Source organism: Salvia miltiorrhiza, chromosome 2 (genome assembly GCF_028751815.1).
Source record: "Salvia miltiorrhiza cultivar Shanhuang (shh) chromosome 2, IMPLAD_Smil_shh, whole genome shotgun sequence".
NCBI lineage: Eukaryota > Viridiplantae > Streptophyta > Magnoliopsida > Lamiales > Lamiaceae > Salvia > Salvia miltiorrhiza.
In genome coordinates, this window is record NC_080388.1 from 28,331,063 (window position 1) to 28,356,585 (window position 25,523).

Below are 25,523 nucleotides of genomic sequence, written 5' to 3' on the forward strand. Positions count from 1 at the left end.
GTTAATTAGTGTCACTAATAAGAGTATAAATTATATTAGGTTGTGGCTTTGTATGTGGATGAGAGAGAAATAAATATATCTATTATATTATATAATAGGTTACATATTGAAGACAAATTCATCCTCAAACCTAGGTGGCATCTTCTCCATTCACTATTCTTTGTTATCTTAAATCATTTATCCCACATTGAAAACATATTAAACTTTAGCAATTCATTACCTAAATAAAAGGTCATTCATCATTCCTACATTAGACATTCATTATTCCCACATTGATATTATATTAAACTTTATCATGGAAAAAATTTGAATTATTACAAAATATAAATTTTCGTATTCACCAAGTGAGTTAAAATTGTATCTTTATCAAATAACTATGACTTTCATTATAATACATCCATAACATAACATATGAGAAAATATATTAAATTGCTGTAAAATATAAATTTAATAACTAAAAATGACACGTTTAAAATATATATAATAAAAAATAATTACAAAAAATAGTAATGGTGAAATTACGTCACAATGAAATTCATAATTTTTTTTTTATTCATCAAAAAATTTAGGTCTCACGTCAAACTTTTAGTAGACATAATCATTTAGATAACTTAAACAAAAGAACAATAAAATTCAACTTCGATTTAACAAGAGAATATATTTGTTTGAGATACTTTATATTAGAAATTGTAGTTTTTATAAATTCTAGACAAAAAAATAAAAGAATTCAAAAAAAAAAAATAGAATAGAAAATTTTATTTAAACTTTTTAGCATATGCATTCAAGAGTTTGTAGTATCATGTCACTTGATATTTTTATTTGAATTTGTCATCATTTTTAATCCTTTATTATTTATATATTTATATTAAATATTTATTTTGTATTGTTTGAATTTTGGTTGAGATGAATAATCAATTAAGGTAGCAGATTATATTTTGATTATCTAGATATTTTATTAAACTGCGATTTATTAAAAAGAAGAAAAAACCTAAAAAAAACCCTTGAAAGCACAAGAAAAGCAGACTAAGGGCCGAGCCTCATTAAAACCTTTTTACGGAAAACCCAAAGGGAAAAACCGTAAAAAGGAAAAAGAGTACGCGTCTAAAAGACGAAAAGCAAGAGGGAAAGAGCGGAAGAGAGAGTTTCCGGAACTCCGGCCTAACCATCGTCCCCAAACAATCTCAGCTCTAACCCAACGAAGAACAAAACCCAAAAAACTCGGAAGGCAGAAGGCCGGTGAGACGCCGTCGCCTAACTGCCAACCTCAAACGAGCCCAGAACGAAAAAAGGAACGCTCCACGGCCGGTTATACGCCATCGCCGTAAGCATCCCACAACCAACAACCCAACAGTCCCCGAGAAGAAAGCAGAAACGGTAGCTACCCGGCTAGTAATACGCCGTCGCTGGAAGCACCGTACTACCGGGACCACCCCGAAGGGAAAAACAAGAGGCAAAGTTTCGGCCGGAGAGACGCCGTCGCCAGAAACTAACTAACCTCAAAAACTCACACTGAAGAAAGAAAAGCCAAAGGAAGAAGCAAGGGTATTTAACAGTCGGTAATACGCCGTCGCAGCAAACACCTCACCATCCTCGCCGTGGCGTAAAGAAGCCTGCTCTGAGACTTGGAAACAACTCTGCTCTGGGGCCAGCTCTACTCTGGACGTTGCCTAAAGACAGCTCTGCTCTGGTCCACAGAGCTCACTCCCGCTCTGCTCTAGCAAACTCTCAGCTCTGGTAACGGAATGAGGTGACCTGCTCTGAAGCCCTGAAAGCAAGTCAGCTCTGAGGACATCACTACTCTGGAACCAGCTCTGCTCTGGTCTCTGCTCTGGTCGCCGCATGAAGACTGCTCTGCTCTGGTCTCTGCTTGTAGACAGCTCTTCTCTTGCCTCCAGAGCACGAGCCCGCTCTGCTCTGCAAACCACTCTGCTCTGGTTGCCGCATGAAGACTGCTCTGCTCTGGTCTCTGCTAGCTATGCTCTGGCCTCCAGAACACGAACCCGCTCTGCTCTGCCAACCACTCTGCTCAGGAACCAGCTCTGCTCTGGTCGCCGCATGAAGACTGCTCTGCTCTGGTCTCTGCTAGCTATGCTCTAGCCTCCAGAACACGAACCCGCTCTGCTCTGCCAACCACTCTGCTCAGGAACCAGCTCTGCTCTGGTCGCCACATGAAGACTGCTCTGCTCTTGCTCTGCTTATGGATAGCTCTGCTCTGGCCTCCAGAACACGAACCCGCTCTGCTCTGCAAACTACTCTGCTCAGGAACCAGCTCTGCTCTGGTTACCGCATGAAGACTGCTCTGCTATGCTCTGCTTGTGAACAGCTCTGCTCTGGCCTCCAGAGCACGAACCCACTCTGCTTTGCAAACCACTCTGCTCTTGGAACCAGCTCTGCTCTGATCGCCGCATGAAGACTGCTCTGCTCTTGTCTCCAGCGCAAGAACCCGTGCAGCTCTGGGAACTCCATGACGAACTCCGCCCAGACCAAGCTCAGTTCAGGTCTCATAACTTAATATGAACGGAGCTATGCGTTGCCATATCAAGGGTTATCTAGAAATTGGTCCGAAATCAAAACGTATAGTGAAATATATATATATATATATATAGGGTGTGGTTCTAGAGAGAACTACATTATTTGTGAGAACGGGAGAACCATCAAATCTAATGCATTCACTGTAAAAATTAATGCATCCGCTGTTAAAATTAATGCACTCAAAAAAATTAAAAAAAATGCTCCCTTCAGGATTCGAACCCAGGATCTGCATTCATCCAACAAGATGATGCATCCACCGTAGATCTTGATGATCGAATGGCTGAAAATGGTTCTCCGGTCTTCTTTTATTTATGGTTCTTTCCTGAACCTCTCCCTATATATATATATATATATATATATATATATATATATTTTAAATGATTACAGGTATGCATTTATAATTTCGCAAGAGAATATATTTGTTTGAGATACTTTGTATTAGAAATTGTAGTTTTTAATTATAAATTCTCGACAAAAAAATCAAAGAATTGAAAAAAAAAATAGAGTAGAAACTTTTATTTAAACTTTTTAGCATATGCATTCAAGAGTTTGTAGTATCATGTCAGTTGATATTTCTATTTGAATTTGTCATCATTTTTAATCCTTTATTATTTATACATTTATATTAAATACTTATTTTGTATTGTTCGAATTCTGGTTGAGATGAATAATCATTTAAGGTAGCAGATTATATTTGATTATCTAGATATTTTATAAGTTTAAATAAGATTGAGTAATGGTGAGTATTACTATAAATTGGTCCGAAATCAAAACATATAGTAAAATATTTATATTTTTTTTTGTTTTCAAATGATTACAGGCATGGATTTATGATTTCGATATCTATTATAGATAGAGCTACATATTGCAGAGCTCTCCATTATTCTCTATCCTATGTGAAATTTTAACAATTTAGTATTTTAGTTTCTCTCAATTCTATATATACTATATGACATTTTTACATTTGTTTCCATATATCCCACATTGAATTTATACTGAACTTTATCAATTCATAACCTAAATAAAATGCTCAATCTCCCATGAATACATTAGCTCGTCTATCTTTCCCACATTGGTTTTCTATTAAATTTAATCATGGGAAAATCTAGATAAAGAAATATTTATAATATGTATTTCAAATAAATAGTTTTCCACATTTTTTATAGTTGCAATAGTTTTTCACATTAAATTTATATTAAACTTCATAATTTTAAAGTCTAAAAGATTGTAACTAGATTTCAATATTTGCAAACCTAAATAAAAAAGTATAGATGTTTTTTGAAATAAATATGTTCTTCAATTGAATTTGGTCATATAAAATACATAAAATAATACTTCAATGTATTTTAAATAAATAAGTTATTCAATTTAATTTGGTCATATAAAATAAAGAAAATGATACTAGGATATAAATGAAATAAATAAAATTTTCAATTTAATTTTCCATGTAAAATAATTTGAAATAAATCTTTATTCCCGCATTAATCTTATAATGATATCTATATATAATAGCAAAATAAATCATATCCTACGTGGTGTCGTATAATCTCTCTATTCTAATTTTCCTCAATTCTCATTCATTCTTATTTTTTTCTAAACTTTTAATCAATTTTCATATCTAAAAATCATTATATTAATATTTCATAGATCTTGATAAATCCCTATATATATATATATATATATATATATATATATATATATATATATATATATATATATATATATATGGGGCAGTTATTCAATAAACCACCCTTATTTTAAGAATTACGAACCAGCAAAAATGCATGAATTTTATGTATAACACGCATGAATAAACTGTATAAAGGCATGAATTGCGAAAAATAATTTTTTGCTACCTTTGGGATTCAAACTCAAGACCATGAATTTATCCAACAAGGTGATGAATCAACCGTAGATCTTGATGATCTAAGAGCTGAAAATGGTTCCTAATTTATATTTTAAGAAGCGTTCTTATTTTAGCCTTCCCCTATATATATATAGGGTTCAATTCAATAGAAAAGAACCCCTTACATTAAGAAGTAAGAACAAATTTATACCATTCAATCAATAAGATCTAACGTACCAGATTTAAGGAATATAATAGTTTTATTTTTTTTATATAATTGCCGAAATTATTTTTCTGATCGAAAAGGCTATAGTTGTCATTTTCGTTTATTAAGATTAGGAAAAGTTTCATTGAATCCCAAAATTATTTTTCTGATCGAAACGGTGGCTGGATACTGGCCGTGGAGAGAGAGAAAGAGAGGTGAGAAATGAGGGAGGCTAGGGCACGATGGCAGCTCTGCCGCTGCTGCCCAGCCAAGGACGAGCGAAGAGAGGGAGATGAGGCGACGGTAGGGTGACTACGGTCGCCGGAGGACAAAGAGAGATAAGGCGACGGTTGGATGGGCAGCGGCCTTCTCCGCTGCAGAATGTGAATCGTTGCTGGAAAACACAACGATAGGGGCCCACTTCAATTAAAAATAAAAATAAAATTATTTATTCTAACGGTGTTAACGTCCGTTAAGTGGCGGGGGAAATTTGGTGCGATTTTGCCACGTTGAGGTAGTAAGCAGCTTTGACCATGACTATAGCGTCCTGTACGCGATAGGGACGCCATCGATAGGGGGAATTTAGTACTTAACTCTATTTATAATAGTTGAAATACAAATTTATAGTTAATTCCCTATAGTCGAAGTTGGTCCAATTAAACCCCTGAAGTCCTTAATTTCGAACAATCAGGCCCTCCGACTTAAAGACCGTTTAACATCGTTAACTTTTTTAATTTTTTTTAACATCATTAATTTTCACCGAAAAATGGCCGGAAACACCCCCTTCACCCTTCCCGTAGTGCTCGAGGAATAGAGAATCGCTGTCGTGTCGTACTGGAACACCTCCAGTGGATCAAATTCGGCGCCACAGGGGAGCAGGAGGGATTCAAACTCAGGAGAGTCGAGCACCACTATTCCCTGGGGCAGCGGCAGTTGCAGATGTGACGAAGGCGATCGCCGGTCTGGTGAGGTGGATCTGGTGGGAGATGTCGGAGTCGGAAGATAGGGGATTGGAAGGGGAGATGATGGCGCCGAGGAAGAGCCGGGAGAGAGGGGGATGCGGCGGCGGGTTGCGGCGGCGATGAGAGAGGCGGAGGTGGGGGAGGAGGGAGAAGACGTAGTGCGGGAGAGAGGAAGAGGGAAAGGAAATGGAGGGGCAGAGGGTGTGGAAGGTGGCGCCATTGTTCCGTCGCCGTGGGTGGTGGTGGTGGTGGTGAAGGGCTTCCCCAAAATAGTGTTTCCGGCGAAAATTGACAGTGTTAAGTCGCTGTTAGGGCAGAGGGATTTTAGGTAGTATGAGGGTTTAGTTGGTCCAACTTCGACTATAAGGAGCTAAACGTGATAAGGGCTACTATGATATAGGCTTATTTGATACTTAACCCTTAAAATATTTTTATTTAGTGCTACAAAATTTAAGAAAATTGAAATAACAATTAAATGTATTTTTTTTTTCTGTCTTTCTTTTTTGTCCCTTTTATTAATGATTATGTTGCTTGGAATTGGACTTAATTATTTTTTTAATTTTTATTTATTTATGATTATCATATTTCCAAATTAATTTGTTTTTTTAGATTATCAACTAAACCCTTTTCTTAGAGCATTCACAATGGGAGAAGGAGAGGCGCTAATTGGTGGTCCCCACCTTAGCGCCTCCCCTCTGTAGTGCATTGGCTATATAAATGACGCCATAATCTCCATTTTTATTTAATCCTATTTTTACTCTTGTTTTTTAAAATTAAATATTTTATCAAAATTTAAAATTCAATATTACATTAATCTATATCTATATTATATATAAAACGTGAGTTAAACAGTAATATTCTACCTTTTTTTTAAATTTTAGTTTTGTAACTGCAACATTTTTTTCGGCTTTTCCTAGGCAAAGTCATTATATTCTCTTTCCACTATAATGGATATTTCCACAAGTTAAAATAAGCTGATCTCTTTTCAAGAAAACAAAATTATGTTATTTTTTCTTTCTAATAATTATATAGTTTAACTAATGATAAAATACTCAATATATATCAAAATTAAATATAGGAGATAGATGATAAAATTATTTATAAATATTTTCACCCTTACTTTTTCATTTATCATTGTACTAAATAAAAGCAAGACGATAAACTATTTAAAAACGCAAAAGAAAAATAAGTTTCATTGCAGCTTAATCAGATTGTCAATCTATACTAGTTTTTACCCGTGCGATGCACGGTCTATGTATTCATACGAATTTATAATACATAGTAGTAATATTATAAATTTTTGTAAGTATATTGAAGTTGTAAAATGAAATTAGAGATTATAGAAATAGAAAGTAAAATTGAGTGATCAAATTTAAATCGTGATTAATAACATTCTCACTTATAGAAGTCATCAAATATATGGTAATGAGATTTTAAACAAATAAATAAAGCTAAGATAGCTAAAGGTGGAAAATCAAATTTAAATAACAAACCCAAAAATTTCGTTTGGGTGGGCTTTAATATTATAGTGGGCTTTAATATTGTAGTGGGCTTTAAGGAATAACTATTTCTTCTTCACAATTATTGCTCATTGACCAGCCCATATCTTTTTTTCTTTTTTTCTTCACAATTATTGTAGTGGGCATCCATATCTTTTTTTCTTCATATTTCGTTCTTCAAGCAAAACAAACCCAGCCGCGAAAACGATCGTCGACGGGCGAAGAAATTGACCAGGTAAAAAATTCGAATCCTGGAACATCAGCATATTGCTATATCAAAACAGATCTGGAAGTAAAAAAATTTGGTACTTGGGCAACATGAGAAACTTTAGAGAGTTCGTGAAACTAACTGAAAGTGATTACCTTCTATTGCAATTGACTGCTCCGAAAACTTTTCTTGTTAAAGTATATGACAAAGAGGGTAGAGAGAAGTGCGAATCTTCAGCCAATGGTAAGTGAGTATAATTATGTAGTATACTTAATCATTTAGAATGTTTAGTAAAACATTTGATGTTAATATTGTTTCAATTTCAAATGCTACAACTTCACCAATGCCGTCTTCACTTACCATCAGTACAAAACGGAAACGACCTATGGTGAACATTGGTGAGCACAACTCTTTTCATAAACTTGCAGAAACATGATTATTTTAGAGCAAAACCCCTACTCTAGCCAAAACCTTTTAGTTGTAGGAAAATATGTCCATGAAGGTTAATATATGGAAAATGTAGCCTTTTTAGTGTTGAATTGACAAAGTTACCCTTAATAATATATATTGATTAATTAGTTTTTTTAGTAATTTTCGAAAATTTTAGAAAATAGCAAAATCAAAAAAAGTTAAAACAAAAAACAAAACCTATATTTTAGGTTAAATCATATTTGGGTAAAAAAAAGTTACTGTCTTCTTCCCCAAGTTACCACCGTCTCCGGCGGCTTTTTTTCCGGCGACCTCTTTCCGGCGGTCCCGTGAGGCGGTCTCCAAGGCCGTTTTGCTTCTGTTCCTCTCGTTTCCGGTAAGTCACAGCCTCCTAATCTCTCATAACACGGAATTTGTCGAAAGGTTTTTGAAAAAATGGTGTTTTGAAATTTTGTTGACTAAATCTTCATAATAGAGGGATGTGTTAATCCCCGTTGTAATGATGTTCAAATAACGAGATTTGGTTGATTTGGTTCAGTATTAGTGAATATTCTTGTTGTTGTTGGTTCTTGATTTGTGATTTTTGCATTGTGTTCATGGTTACACGGAAATATACTTGTTTACACACAAAAACGATAGTTACACACATTATCAATTGTTACACACTTTATTCGAATGTTACACACAATTTCGGAAGATAATGTGTGTAACAGTGCAAAATTTGAACTGTTACACACATTATCTTCCGAAATTGTGTGTAACCGTTCAAAATGCTTCATTACACACATTATCGACCACAAATGTGTGTAATGGTTCACACTTCACGTTTACACACAATTTCGGCTGATAATGTGTGTAACAGTGTAGTTTGAACCATTACACACATTTGTGGTCGATAATGTGTGTAATGAAGCATTTTGAACGGTTACACACAATTTCGGAAGATAATGTGTGTAACAGTTCAAATTTTGCACTGTTACACACATTATCTTCCGAAATTGTGTGTAACATTCGAATAAAGTGTGTAACAATTGATAATGCGTGTAACTATCGTTTTTGTGTGTAAACAAGTATATTTTCGTTTTTGTGTGTAACAATGGCGCCGATTGAACTTGAAGAGGGAGAAGAGAGGCGCCGATTGAAATAATACACAACCTAAATCCTTTAACACCGATTGAACTTACAGAGGGAGAAGAGAGACGGCGCCGGTTCCGACGTCGCAGCGGGAGAGGAGAGGAGAGGAGAGGCGGCAGCCGTGGAGGACGGCGACGGTTCGTTCCTCGCAGCGGGAGAGGAAAGGAGATGCAGTGGGAGAGGAGAGGAGAGGCGGCAGCCGTTGACAGGCGTAGCTGCTGGACAATGACGGAACGGCGGCGGAGCGGGCGGCCGGCGCCGGACACGGCGGCGGCGTGAGAACTCAAAGGCGATGGGGGGGGAGATGTTAGGGTTTGAGTGTGAATTTTGGGTGTGGTAAATTTGATATGGTAATTTTTTGATGTAATTTTATTTGATTTAATTATATTTTTAATTGAACAAAATAGGATTTAATTTTTCAGTTTTCATAAATTATTAAAAATTCAAATAAGGGTAAAAAAGTCTTAAAGGCTACTATTTCCATGTTTTAATTTGAGTGGACATTTTTTCCTTTTATTAAGTTGGAAGGGCTAAGTGAGCCCATTTGCTCATTATTTTATATTATTATTTAAATTATATAATATTATTTTTATATGAACATTTATTTATATATAAATTATTTTTAAATTTATTTAATTTGAGGTAATATAATTGAAATTATATTAATCTGAACCATATTTTTTAATTAAATGTTAATTTTTTATTAGAATAATAAATATTATTTTTATATAAATTTTTATTTAATAATGTTTTGGAAAAGGTCGATATAAGATTGAAGATTTTCATCTGAGCATCATCTCGTCTAAACTATGTAGGATCATATTATTATCTATCGCCTGAAAGACGATATCTAATGTTTGAACACTAAACTTTTGAGCATCATCTCGTGTAGACTTTAAAATACAAAAAATGAGTTTTTATGCATCAATTTTTTTAACACCACTATTTGAAGCTTCAAAACTCAAAGTTGACTTGTGAGATTATATGATTTGGAGCTTCCATCATCATAACTAACTTGTAAACATTATTTTATATGGAACTTGAAAAAATCTTGCCCAAAATTTTATGCATTATTAGCTTCAAATATTATAATTGAGTTTCGAGAATCATCTCGTTTGGAGTTTGAAATAACAAATTTAACTTGTGAGTAACATCTCATTTGAACTTTTAATGACCACAACTAAGTTACAAAAATTATCTCGTGTGCAGCTTTAAAGATCATTATCATTTTAAGCTTGTAGGATCATAACTACTTCTAAACATATATTTTAGCCCGTCGAATATGGAACTTGTAAGCTTCTAATATCATAACTAACTTGTAAACATCATTTTGTATGGAACTTGAAAAAATCTTGACAAACTTTTATGCATTATTAGTTTCAAATATTATAATTGGGTTCGAAGTATCATCTCGTTTAGAGTTTGAAAAAATAAATTTAACTTGTGAGTATCATCATTTAATTGGGTTCCGAGAATCATCTCGCTAGGAGATATTCAAATTGTATTAGTCTCAATCATTCCGCCAATTAAGTATAAATTTTTAATTTGGAGAGCAAGAGCTTCTTCTTGTATAAGTTTTATTTTAGTGAAACCTTATAAAAAATAATCAATGTGAAATGAGGTGATTTATATGAATTCTTCACTCGATTGAGATTATTATAAATTTAAACATAATTAAAGATTTGTAATGTATTTTAACATCATATCCTCTATTGTTCTTTATCTAAATTCTTCATTTATGCATTACTAATTTCATAATTTATCTATTATTATTATTATTATTGACGAAACTGAAACAAATAAAGTTTTTAGATATGAAAAATATATTTTTCTTCCCTATACAAATAAAATGTACGGATATATTTTATAAAAAATAAAAATAAAATTTTAATTATTTTGATAGACATAAAATAAGATTTTCTTTTAAAGTAATCGGGTTATAGAATTTTTGCCTTATTATTAAAACATGTAAATCAATGACCGAACCCGTTTATAATTTACATACACGTGCATGTCTCAATTCAAACTCAATTTAAAATTGATTTTATTGAAAATTAAGAAGATAAATATTATATATATATATATATATATATATATTCATACAGTATAATATATTGCAACATATACATATAATATATACACTTTTGAGAAATATAAAATTAATAACAAATATACATCTAATCACTAACATTTTGTTAGTTTGGGTTTTCTGGTTTGTGCTAACGGCGACGGAGCCTAACCGGCCGTTTAGCTTTCTCTGTTTTGGCTCTTCGGCCTTCTACGTTTTTTCCTTCTACGTTATTTGGGTGAGAGCCGGGATTGTTTGGGGACGATGGTTAGGCCGGAGTCCCGGAAACTTTCTCTTCCGCTCTCTCCTCTCTTTTAGACGGGTACTCTTTTTCCTTTTTACGGTTTTTCCCACTGGGTTTTCCGTAAAAAGGTTTTAATGAGGCCCGGCCCTTAGTCTGCTCCTCTTGTGCTTTCAAGGGTTTTCTTTAGGTTTTTTCTCTTTTAATAAAATCGCATTTAATAATTCAATTAAAATCATTTATTGTATATAAATTATAATTTTTTTCTTCTCAGACATGTAAATCTAATTTTTATCGAGATAAAATAATAATAGTAAAATTTATTAATTTAGATTATATGCAAGTTATTATATATATATATATATATACATTTATTATTAATTATATTTATTAAGATTAATGAATCTTTAGATAGAATGTAATAGTTATTAATTAATAAATGGTGAAGATTATATATGGTAAATTTTTAAATGGTGAGATTCTAGATATGCGGCATATGCCACATAGGTTAAGGCTTAATCCTATTATAAATAAGATTTGACTATTTTAATATAAATTAAGTTGTAGTTCTATTAAATATCTATAATCTATAATATATTAAAAAAGTAACTTTTAATTTGAAATTAATTTCAAGATTGGGTGAGAATTTTGAAGTTATAATGAAATTGAAGATTTGTTTGTAAACTATATTTTTCTTCTTTTATCTTCTTATTTTTTGTTTTATTTATTTCCAAAATTATAAAATTCTACTAATTATAAAAATATTTAATTTCCATATCAAATTAATGATCACGATAAAAGCTTTTATTTGATATATTTTATGTAAATATTTGATTTAAAATGTAAAAATTATATTTTAAATATTTTTAAAAAAATCTATCTCCTCCTCTCATCCTTTTTTTTTGAATAATTCTATTTTTTAATATTGTTTTTATTTTTTTAACTTATTTTTTTTTGCCTTTTCATTATGTCAATTTTTATTATTATGAATTCTTAATTATTTTTTGATTTTTTTTTAATATTCAGCCCAAATATATTTAGTTGAATTTAGTTTTTCAGTATACTTATAAACTAGTATTATACCCGTGCTACGCACGACCCAATTATTCATACGTATTTATCATATATAATAACATTAATATATAGAATTGTAAAAAGCAAAAAAAAAAAATGATACAAAACATACCAGTGCTTCGCACAACATATATAATAAGAGTAACATACCCGTGCTTCGCACGACATGAATATTGATACGTATTTGTGAAGTATTGTAGCTGTCACACCCCAATTCTGGAAGGAAAAAAAAACTATAATCGAGGTGCAACTAATTCATAGAAATAAACAAGGAACAACCTTGTTAAAACCCGAATAAAATAACAAGTCGGGCTAGTCCCCTTTGGATCACAAGTTTAGTGTCATGCTTCTGATAACCAACATTTAGAATGAAATACTTGTGAAATAATAGTCTCGGCTCAACAAAATATATATAAAAGTTGAGAGTCTAAGCTCGATAAGAAACATAATTCAGAATTTACATATAGGTCTTAAGTCAGAGAAACAAAAGACAAATAAAGGCTAGTATTACAGCGAAAGTCAAAACACGGAGTTGAACTCTAGCCTCAGCTCTCCCCGTCAACACCAGCCATCAACCTGAAAAACATTTGAAAATATTTGGGCTAAGTACTAATGTACTTAGTGGGCTGCAACTTTAAAACATTTCGTAACCTGAAGAACAGTTTATCCAATCGTACTTGACATGACTTAGAAGGTTTTAAAAATGAAAGAACTTCTAAGCATGTTAAAACATTTCATATATATAGATATACTTAGTTTTGCGCGCAAATGTCACACTCATTTCTGTTACTCGCTGTGATCCCGGACCTTTTAGCCACCGACGGATCCATTTCTCCCATTTACTCGAACTGAGGGCGTAACCCAGACAAGTTTACTTTTGACCTCGGGACGCTACCCAGACAGGCCCTTACATTACATGCTTCGGAACACATCCAGCAAGCACCCTTATAACGCCTCTTAGTTAGTGCCCGAATGGAGATCAACCCACCGAGTCAGCTAACGGTGTACACAATTCTCAAATAACATGTTAGGCCATAAGAGAACCTCAATTGATTCATTGTGGCGAGCCTTAAACAGAGCAGAGTGCACATAAACATTTTATTGGATAAACAGTTTATTTTTCACGAACATTTAAGCTCAGTAGCTAAATCATACATTTGGAAAAATAAGCCCACCTGTATAGGCAAAGCCTGTCGTTAACGTTATCTCTGAATCGGAATAGCAGTGCTAATCCTCCTGACGTTCAAAGCCTACAAGAAATCTATTCTCAATAGGTCTCCTTGAATCTAATCTTAAGTCACGGTGAAGTGCTTAATATTCTATGATTCACTTAGCCGGATTTTCAAAATTTAATGAATAAATAATTGAAAACGTTTCTCTTGAGTTAAGAACACCAACAATATTCTTACTCATCTTTCTTTAGTAAATGGAATTATAAATAAAACCAATTAAATCATAAATACTTTATTGAAAAATAAAAATACAATTTCATGTCATGCTTGTAAAATTATAAACGAACAGAGTGTATGCACTTGCAAAAAATTATACTGGTATGTTGGTTTACTGGAATGACACCATTGATATGCTTGAATTTACAGTTGAGTAAAAGAGATAAGGGCTCAAAAGGGAACCTTAAGAGGTTTCGGTTGAGATTCTTTCTTGTTGTTGCTTGAATGAGGAGTTGATGGTTTAACTTCTTACTGAAGGGATAACGAATGTGCCGAGAAGGGTGGAGTAATCTTATCAATGGTGTTGGGTGATGACAGTCGAGAGAGGAGAGAGAGAAGAGAGAGGAAAAAGACGTCTGTTATGAGGGTTGAAAGAGAAAGGTGTTGTTTATATAACCCCATTTACTTAGCCATCAAGTATTGGATAAATACTTGTTTGCGCCTGTGCTCTCAAGGGTTTTTGTTTTTCTTCAATAAAATTTCTATTTCAGCAAGTATTGGATAAATAACACATGCTTAATTATCCACTTGCATAAAATATCTTATCCGTTAACTATGTTTATCCACTTGCTTTGACTTCTCTCTCTCTAAAGTTAGTTCCGCACCAGAGCAGGGGAATGGTGATTTCTCTGTCTGAGCAGAGGAATGGTGATACCAGGGAAAACACGGGGAGCAGTGAGATAGCTTTCGCCAGAGGAATCACTCGGCAGAGAAATCACTCCCGCCAGAGGAATCACCCTCCAGAGGAATCACTCACCAGAGGAATCACTCGGCAGAGAAATCACTCGCCAGAGGAATCACTCGCCAGAGGAATCACTCGCCAGAGGAATCACTCGGCAGAGAAATCACTCGCCAGAGGAATCACCCTCTTAAAAAGTTAATATGCAATGCACAAAATAAAATTTAAATAACTTGAAAATTTACAAATGCTTTCGTAAATCATTTTTGTTGGAATTAAATAAATTCTTTTTTCTCAATCCGGCGTGAATCATCTTAAATCTAAGTTCAAAATTATTCTAAACTTAGCTCGAGGAAACGGGGTATTACATCCCTCCCTCCTTAAAGAAAATTTCGTCCACGAAATTACATACCTTGGTAATCTAGCTCGGGATACTTGACTTTCATTGAATCTTCAAGTTCCCATGTGGCCTCTTCCATCCCGTGATGGTTCCATTTCACTTTGACAAGAACAATGTTCTTGTTCCGTAAAACTTGAACCTTGCGATCAAGTATCTGGACTGGTTTCTCTTCATAACTTAAGTCCTGGGCCAGGACTACTTCATCGTGCTTAATCACATGTTTTGGATCAAACACATACTTTCTTAATTGAGAGACATGAAACACATTGTGCACGTCTCCAAAACTGGGCGGCAAAGCCAACCTATAGGCGACGGGGCCTATCTTATCTAGGATCTCAAAAGGTCCTATATAACGGGGTCGTAACTTGCCCCTCTTTCCGAAACGTATAACTCCCTTTGAGGGAGAAACTTTGAGGAAAACTCGATCCCCAACATTGAATTCTAACTCTGATCGACGTTTATCAGCGTAAGACTTTTGTCTATCTTGAGCTTCTTTGATTCTTTGCTTGATGTGGTCGACTTTCTCAACCATCTGTTGGACCAGTTCAGGACCTAACAGCTTTCTTTCACCCACTTCATCCCAGTAAAGTGGTGATCGACATTTTCGGCCATACAAAGCCTCATATGGAGCCATTCCAATTGTTGCTTGATAACTGTTGTTATAAGCGAATTCCACAAGAGGTAACAAGTCCTCCCAACTTCCACCTTTGTCTGTGACAATCGTTCGCAACATATCTTCTAGAATCTGAATCGTTCTTTCTAACTGCCCGTCAGTCTGAGGATGGTACGCTGTGCTGAAATTCAGTTGAGTGCCCATTGCTTCTTGTAAACCTTTCCAGAAACGCGATGTGAATCTGGTGTCACGATCTGACGTGATAGATACAGGTACACCATGAAGGCGTACTATCTCTTTGACATATAACTTTGCAAGTTTCTCCAATCCAAAAGTCATTTGAATTGGCAGAAAGTGCACTGACTTTGATAATCGGTCCACTATGACCCAAATAGCAGTGTTTCCACGTGCCGACTTCGGTAGGCTCACTACGAAGTCCATGTTGATGTGCTCCCACTTCCACTCGGGAATTGGTAGTGGTTGCAGCATTCCATACGGCCTCTGATGCACGGCCTTCACTTGTTGACAAGCGAGACATCGCTCCACAAATAAGGCTACATCTCTTTTCATTCTTAGTTGGTGCCAAGGTATGTAATTTCGTGGACGAAATTTTCTTTAAGGAGGGAGGGATGTAATACCCCGTTTCCTCGAGCTAAGTTTAGAATAATTTTGAACTTAGATTTAAGATGATTCACGCCGGATTGAGAAAAAAGAATTTATTTAATTCCAACAAAAATGATTTACGAAAGCATTTGTAAATTTTCAAGTTATTTAAATTTTATTTTGTGCATTGCATATTAACTTTTTAAGAGGGTGATTCCTCTGGCGAGTGATTTCTCTGGAGGGTGATTCCTCTGGCGGGAGTGATTTCTCTGCCGAGTGATTCCTCTGGCGAAAGCTATCTCACTGCTCCCCGTGTTTTCCCTGGTATCACCATTCCTCTGCTCAGACAGAGAAATCACCATTCCCCTGCTCTGGTGCGGAACTAACTTTAGAGAGAGAGAAGTCAAAGCAAGTGGATAAACATAGTTAACGGATAAGATATTTTATGCAAGTGGATAATTAAGCATGTGTTATTTATCCAATACTTGCTGAAATAGAAATTTTATTGAAGAAAAACAAAAACCCTTGAGAGCACAGGCGCAAACAAGTATTTATCCAATACTTGATGGCTAAGTAAATGGGGTTATATAAACAACACCTTTCTCTTTCATCCCTCATAACAGACGTCTTTTTCCTCTCTCTTCTCTCTCTCCTCTCTCGACTGTCATCACCCAACACCATTGATAAGATTACTCCACCCTTCTCGGCACATTCGTTATCCCTTCAGTAAGAAGTTAAACCATCAACTCCTCATTCAAGCAACAACAAGAAAGAATCTCAACCGAAACCTCTTAAGGTTCCCTCTTGAGCCCTTATCTCTTTTACTCAACTGTAAATTCAAGCATATCAATGGTGTCATTCCAATAAACCAACATACCAGTATAATATTTTGCAAGTGCATACACTCTGTTCGTTTATAATTTTACAAGCATGACATGAAATTGTATTTTTATTTTTCAATAAAGTATTTATGATTTAATTGGTTTTATTTATAATTCCATTTACTAAAGAAAGATGAGTAAGAATATTGTTGGTGTTCTTAACTCAAGAGAAACGTTTTCAATTATTTATTCATTAAATTTTGAAAACCCGGCTAAGTGAATCATAGAATATTAAGCACTTCACCGTGACTTAAGATTAGATTCAAGGAGACCTATTGAGAATAGATTTCTTGTAGGCTTTGAACGTCAGGAGGATTAGCACTGCTATTCCGATTCAGAGATAACGTTAACGACAGGCTTTGCCTATACAGGTGGGCTTATTTTTTCAAATGTATGATTTAGCTACTGAGCTTAAATGTTCGTGAAAAATAAACTGTTTATCCAATAAAATGTTTATGTGCACTCTGCTCTGTTTAAGGCTCGCCACAACGAATCAATTGAGGTTCTCTTATGGCCTAACACGTTATTTGAGAATTGTGTACACCGTTAGCTGACTCGGTGGGTTGATCTCCATTCGGGCACTAACTAAGAGGCGTTATAAGGGTGCTTGCTGGATGTGTTCCGAAGCATGTAATGTAAGGGCCTGTCTGGGTAGCGTCCCGAGGTCAAAAGTAAACTTGTCTGGGTTACGCCCTCAGTTCGAGTAAATGAGAGAAATGGATCTGTCGGTGGCTAAAAGGTCCGGGATCACAGCGAGTAACAGAAATGAGTGTGACATTTGCGCGCAAAACTAAGTATATCTATATATATGAAATGTTTTAACATGCTTAGAAGTTCTTTCATTTTTAAAACCTTCTAAGTCATGTCAAGTACGATTGGATAAACTGTTCTTCAGGTTACGAAATGTTTTAAAGTTGCAGCCCACTAAGTACATTAGTACTTAGCCCAAATATTTTCAAATGTTTTTCAGGTTGATGGCTGGTGTTGACGGGGAGAGCTGAGGCTAGAGTTCAACTTCGTGTTTTGACTTTCGCTGTAATACTAGCCTTTATTTGTCTTTTATTTCTCTGACTTAAGACCTATATGTAAATTCTGAATTATGTTTCTTATTGAGCTTAGACTCTCAACTTTTATATATATTTTGTTGAGCCGAGACTATTATTTCACAAGTATTTCATTCTAAATGTTGGTTATCAGAAGCATGACACTAAACTTGTGATCCAAAGGGGACTAGCCCGACTTGTTATTTTATTCGGGTTTTAACAAGGTTGTTCCTTGTTTATTTCTATGAATTAGTTGCACCTCGATTATAGTTTTTTTTTCCTTCCAGAATTGGGGTGTGACAGAGCCCTTTCCACCAGAAAATTTTCTTTAAATCCTGGTACATCTTTGTGCTGCCTGGATGTGCAGTGTAAGGAGTATGATGAGCCTCGCTCATAATCTCGTTCTTTATCTCTTCCTTATGTGGCACACACAATCTTTCACCAACCATAAGTGCGTTATCCTTGGCTTCAGTGAATCCTTTCGTTTCATTCGTCCTTGCAGCGAGACGCATCTTCTCCAAGAACCAATCTTCTCTTTGTGCTTGCACAATTCTTTTTCTCAAATCAGGTTTAGCTATCAAGGCAGCTACACAACCCGATACTGTGTTCGGAGGATAAACAATCTCTAAACTGAGGGAGGCGAAGTCACGAATCAGTTCCCTCTGCTGGGTGATGAAATACCCTAACTTAGCCTTCGTCTTTCGACTCAGGGCGTTAGCTACTACATTCGCTTTTCCTGGATGATAACTAATGGTGCAATCGTAATCCTTTACTAATTCGAGCCATCTTCGTTGTCTCATGTTCAAATCCTTTTGCTCGAAGAAGTACTTCAAACTCTTATGATCTGTAAAGATCTCACACCTAACTCCATAGAGGTAGTGTCTCCAAATCTTCAGCGCGTGCACGACGGCTGCTAGTTCTAAATCATGAGTTGGGTAGTTAAGCTCATGGGGTTTCAATTGACGAGACGCGTATGCTATCACTTTCTGATTTTGCATCAACACGCAACCCAATCCTAGTTTCGAGGCATCAGTGTACACCACGAATTCTTCATTCTCTTTTGGTATTGCTAACACTGGCGCAGTAGTCAGCCTAGTCTTGAGCTCCTTAAAACTTTGTTCGCACGCTTCAGACCAAACGTATTTAGTCCCTTTTCTCAAAAGCTGAGTCAATGGCCTGGCCAATTTTGAGAATCCTTCGATGAATCTTCTGTAGTAACCTGCTAACCCGAGGAAACTTCTAATCTCATTGACATTTGATGGTGCTTTCCATTCCTTGACCGCTTCGACCTTGGCGGGGTCTACTTTGATTCCTTCAGTCGACACTATGTGACCGAGAAACATCACTTCCTTCAACCAAAATTCACACTTGCTGAATTTGGCAAACAGTCTCTCATTACGCAGGGTTTCGAGTACGATGCGCAAGTGTTCCTCGTGTTGCTCTTCAGTCTTAGAGTATATGAGGATGTCGTCAATGAACACTAAGACAAAACTATCGAGATACTGATGGAAAACTCTGTTCATCAGGTCCATGAAGACTGCTGGGGCATTCGTTAAACCAAAAGGCATCACGGTGAACTCGTAATGTCCATAACGCGTTCGAAACGCTGTCTTTGGGATGTCTTCTCTTTTCATTCTTAGTTGGTGGTAACCAGATCTTAGGTCAATTTTGGAAAACACACCGGCTCCACTCAACTGATCGAATAGGTCATCTATCCTCGGAAGAGGATATCTATTCTTTATCGTGAGCTTGTTAAATTCCCTATAATCGATACACATCCTTAGTGAGCCATCTTTCTTCTTGACGAAAAGGACCGGTGCTCCCCACGGTGATACGCTAGGTCGTATGAAACCTAGGTCCAACAATTCTTGTAGTTGCACTTTCAATTCTTGTAACTCCGGCGGGGCCATTCTGTATGGTGCCTTGGACACTGGTGCTGCTCCAGGTTCCAGATCTACCGTGAATTCTAATTGTCGGTCTGGTGGCAAACCGGGCAATTCTTCAGGAAACACATCTTTGAACTCTCGAACCACGTGAACTTCTTCGATCGTTTTCTCTACTTCATGTTCTCCTGTCAAACTGACTAGGAAAGCCTGACATTTTCCCTTTCCCATCATCTTCGTGGACTTTATTGCTGAAATCACTGGTACTCTTTCTCCCATTCTTATACCATGAAAACTTGCTTTCTCCTTTCCAGCGGATTGGAAAGAGATCTTTCTCTCGTTACATAGTATCGTGGCACCGACTTGAGTAAGCCAGTCCATCCCTAGGATCATGTCAAAATCTATTATAGTGATGACATACAATTTTGCCTTAAACGTTTCAGCACCTATATTTAGCTCTAAGTTCAAGATAACGTCCTTAGCAGCCAATCTTCCACCACCAGGGGTGCTAACCTCTAAAGTTGTCTCAGCCAATTGTGGAGTCAGTTCTAATCTCTTACAAGCAGCATGTGAAATGAAAGAGTGGGACGCTCCAGTGTCAAACAAAGCTATTATCGGCACGTTAAGGACATTAATCATACCTGCCAAGTTTCCTTGGTTTCCCGCTGCTTGATTTTGGTTAAGGGCATATGCCCTAGCATTTTGGGGTGGCCCCCGATGTCCTCCACGACCCTGGTTCTGTGGCTGTTGCGGTGCTCCTCCTCTCTTCCTTGGACATGCCGGAGCATAGTGCCCAGTTTCTCCGCAGGTAAAGCAGACATTCATTCCTCTCAGGCATTCTCCCAGATGGAGTTTCTGACACTTCGGGCAAGGTGTTTTAATAATTGCCTGATGTTGTTGGTTCTGAGGCTGATTCTGATTTTGGTTTACAGCCCATGGTTTCTTTCCAAATCCATTTCCATTTCCAGGGTTTCCACCCATTCTCTCGTTCCATTTCCTTTTTCCTTTACCACCATCTTGAGGTGGTACAAATCCAGACTGTCCCGGAGCTTTTCCTTTCTCCCTTGGTAGCAATGACTCAATGGTGAGAGCCCTGCTCAGTGTTTGTGCGTAAGTGAAACCTCCCTGACTTGCTAGGGAGATTGATATCTCGTGGCGCAGTCCGTTCCTGAATTTCTCTGCGCGTTTCTCATCAGTGTCTACTAAGAGTGGAGCATACCTTGACAGCTGGTTAAAGGCCCTATCATACTCAGTTACTGTCCCAGCCCTTTGCTTCAAATTCCAGAACTCGTTCTGTTTCTTCTGTCGATAGCAGCCTGGTATATACTTCTCGTATAACTCATTCTTAAAATCCTCCCATGTAAAATTTTCCCACTGTTCTTCAGTCATTGTGCGCTTCACCGACTCCCACCAGAAGTCGGCTTCGTCTACCAGTTGGTAAGTCGCGCAAGTCACTTTGTCCTCGTCATCGCAACGGATGTAGCTGAAGATTCGCTCTACTGCCCTGACCCATTTCTCGGCGTCCGCGGGATCGCCTAGACCATCAAACGTTGGAGGTTTTTCCTTACGAAACTTTTCCTCAGCAGTACGCTCTGGTGCTACTTGAGGGATAGGTTGTTCAGGGATGAATCCCCTGCCGCGACCACGTCCTCGTCCCCTAGCGCGTCCTCTCGGCGCATCTGCCATTCTGATTAACGGACGATATCAACACAAAAGTGAGACTCATTCCGCATGCATGCATACATGTATACATACATAGATATACCCAAGGTATGCTTCTATAGTGTAACCCTGTGAAAGGCTAATTTTATGTGGAAACTGATCTTAACTTAGTGGAGTACTTATGTGAATTCTTAATCTCATCTCGTTGCTTCTACGTTATAACATATCTATGTTTAACGTCTCTATCTTACCAGTCCTTACTTAAATCGATCAAGCTGAGCTTTCACGACTAACATTCCTAAGGTATTCTTGGGTGATACTCAAACAGTTCGTAAGAGGACCTAACATTCTGATCGTATAGGCAGTGAACCTAAAACGATAACATAAACTTTCTCATTCGTTCATTCATTTGTTTGTTTCTTTTGAAACCTTTAAAACACGTGGACAATAAATGTCTCATTCTTTAAAAACTTTTGCTTTTGCCGGAAAGATTCAAGGAATCAAACTCGACCGTTTATCATTGATTCGTTAAGGGCTCGAGTAGTCCCAAACACGAAACTATCGTTAAGGGTTCGGGTAGTCCCTAACACGATATAACATTGGTTATATGAGTCGAAGACTCAAAATAACAATATGAAAGCGATTTGCAATTCATAACTTATAGCATATGGAAAGCGTTAAGCAATTCACATAGCATCATTCATTGAAAGCGCGCACTTCTTGAAAATTCTCAAAATATTTAATAACTTTTAAAACGTACCTTACTTGCGACAGTGTAACGGCGAGCTGAGGTTCAACAACTTTCTTAGAAGTCTAGAGGTACTAATCTAGACTTTAATCATTAGAAGCTTTTGGTTATCAGAGACATGAAAGAAAACTTATGTTCTGATACCACTCTGTCACACCCCAATTCTGGAAGGAAAAAAAACTATAATCGAGGTGCAACTAATTCATAGAAATAAACAAGGAACAACCTTGTTAAAACCCGAATAAAATAACAAGTCGGGCTAGTCCCCTTTGGATCACAAGTTTAGTGTCATGCTTCTGATAACCAACATTTAGAATGAAATACTTGTGAAATAATAGTCTCGGCTCAACAAAATATATATAAAAGTTGAGAGTCTAAGCTCAATAAGAAACATAATTCAGAATTTACATATAGGTCTTAAGTCAGAGAAATAAAAGACAAATAAAGGCTAGTATTACAGCGAAAGTCAAAACACGGAGTTGAACTCTAGCCTCAGCTCTCCCCGTCAACACCAGCCATCAACCTGAAAAACATTTGAAAATATTTGGGCTAAGTACTAATGTACTTAGTGGGCTGCAACTTTAAAACATTTCGTAACCTGAAGAACAGTTTATCCAATCGTACTTGACATGACTTAGAAGGTTTTAAAAATGAAAGAACTTCTAAGCATGTTAAAACATTTCATATATATAGATATACTTAGTTTTGCGCGCAAATGTCACACTCATTTCTGTTACTCGCTGTGATCCCGGACCTTTTAGCCACCGACGGATCCATTTCTCCCATTTACTCGAACTGAGGGCGTAACCCAGACAAGTTTACTTTTGACCTCGGGACGCTACCCAGACAGGCCCTTACATTACATGCTTCGGAACACATCCAGCAAGCACCCTTATAACGCCTCTTAGTTAGTGCCCGAATGGAGATCAACCCACCGAGTCAGCTAACGGTGTACACAATTCTCAAATAACGTGTTAGGCCATAAGAGAACCTCAATTGATTCGTTGTGGCGAGCCTTAAACAGAGCAGAGTGCACATAAACATTTTATTGGATAAACAGTTTATTTTTCACGAACATTTAAGCTCAGTAGCTAAATCATACATTTGAAAAAATAAGCCCACCTGTATAGGCAAAGCCTGTCGTTAACGTTATCTCTGAATCGGAATAGCAGTGCTAATCCTCCTGACGTTCAAAGCCTACAAGAAATCTATTCTCAATAGGTCTCCTTGAATCTAATCTTAAGTCACGGTGAAGTGCTTAATATTCTATGATTCACTTAGCCGGGTTTTCAAAATTTAATGAATAAATAATTGAAAACGTTTCTCTTGAGTTAAGAACACCAACAATATTCTTACTCATCTTTCTTTAGTAAATGGAATTATAAATAAAACCAATTAAATCATAAATACTTTATTGAAAAATAAAAATACAATTTCATGTCATGCTTGTAAAATTATAAACGAACAGAGTGTATGCACTTGCAAAAAATTATACTGGTATGTTGGTTTACTGGAATGACACCATTGATATGCTTGAATTTACAGTTGAGTAAAAGAGATAAGGGCTCAAGAGGGAACCTTAAGAGGTTTCGGTTGAGATTCTTTCTTGTTGTTGCTTGAATGAGGAGTTGATGGTTTAACTTCTTACTGAACGGATAACGAATGTACCGAGAAGGGTGGAGTAATCTTATCAATGGTGTTGGGTGATGACAGTCGAGAGAGGAGAGAGAGAAGAGAGAGGAAAAAGACGTCTGTTATGAGGGATGAAAGAGAAAGGTGTTATTTATATAACCCCATTTACTTAGCCATCAAGTATTGGATAAATACTTGTTTGCGCCTGTGCTCTCAAGGGTTTTTGTGTTTCTTCAATAAAATTTCTATTTCAGCAAGTATTGGATAAATAACACATGCTTAATTATCCACTTGCATAAAATATCTTATCCGTTAACTATGTTTATCCACTTGCTTTGACTTCTCTCTCTCTAAAGTTAGTTCCGCACCAGAGCAGGGGAATGGTGATTTCTCTGTCTGAGCAGAGGAATGGTGATACCAGGGAAAACACGGGGAGCAGTGAGATAGCTTTCGCCAGAGGAATCACTCGGCAGAGAAATCACTCCCGCCAGAGGAATCACCCTCCAGAGGAATCACTCGCCAGAGGAATCACTCGGCAGAGGAATCACTTGCCAGAGGAATCACTTGGTAGAGGAATCACTCGGCAGAGGAATCACTCGCCAGAGGAATCACTCGGCAGAGAAATCACTCGCCAGAGGAATCACCCGGCAGAGAAATCACTCGCCAGAGGAATCACTCGGCAGAGGAATCACTCGCCAGAGGAATCACTCGGCAGAGAAATCACTCGCCAGAGGAATCACTCGGCAGAGAAATCACTCGCCAGAGGAATCACTCGCAGAGGAATCACTCGCCAGAGGAATCACTCGGCAGAGAAATCACTCGCCAGAGGAATCACCCTCTTAAAAAGTTAATATGCAATGCACAAAATAAAATTTAAATAACTTGAAAATTTACAAATGCTTTCGTAAATCATTTTTGTTGGAATTAAATAAATTCTTTTTTCTCAATCCGGCGTGAATCATCTTAAATCTAAGTTCAAAATTATTCTAAACTTAGCTCGAGGAAACGGGGTATTACAGTAGCGGTACTATAGAATTGTAAAAAGAAAAACAAAAGTGATACAAAACATAGTAGAAAGTGGTTAAACAAAATTAATCATGTACATTACATAATACAAAAAATAGGAATAAAAATAATAAATAACTTTCATATCATACAGTTCATATTAAAAGATAGTACAACACAAATATAATGATAGTACGACACAAATATATATTTAGAATTATATTTCGTTACTTATATTACTACATAAAATTATATATGTAAGCACTTTGACTCTACAAAATGATATACAGAAAAACTTTGATATTGTATCGAATATATATTTAGAATTATATTTTCTTTTATAAATATAAAGCATTAAATAATTAAATAAGTAACTTATGTATTAAAAATATTTAAAAAACATAAAAAAAAAATCTATGTGCATATAAAGTAATTCTACATATGAACCAAAATCCATAGTTTCTTTTATTATTATTTTAATTTGGCCCACAACAAAATATGAAGGCCCAAGAGCAAGTAAGTAATCGGACTAAAAGCATTAAATATGTATTGGACTTACGAAAAAAAAGTTTTAGATTCTACATATCAATTTTTTTATTATTTATTTAAATAATAAAAAAAGGAAAAGTTTTAGATTTTTTTATCTATGTCATAAAATATAAAATAATTATTTTATATACATCATCCCACCGAACAATTTGTTCTCTTGATTATACTCGTGCTACGCA

At 36.0% G+C, this 25,523-nt stretch overlaps 1 protein-coding gene across 1 annotated transcript; it reads right to left on the reverse strand.

Annotated features, from left to right (window-relative positions):
* Window positions 1-19,008: 19,008 nt before the first annotated feature.
* On the reverse strand, window positions 19,009-21,434 carry LOC131008233 (uncharacterized). Its single transcript, XM_057935126.1, has 4 exons — window positions 20,870-21,434; window positions 19,856-20,356; window positions 19,234-19,402; window positions 19,009-19,084 (listed from the first exon to the last, which is right to left on the reverse strand). Exons 1-4 carry the CDS (start codon window positions 21,432-21,434, stop codon window positions 19,009-19,011), a joined length of 1,311 nt encoding a protein of 436 aa, XP_057791109.1.
* Window positions 21,435-25,523: the final 4,089 nt, after the last annotated feature.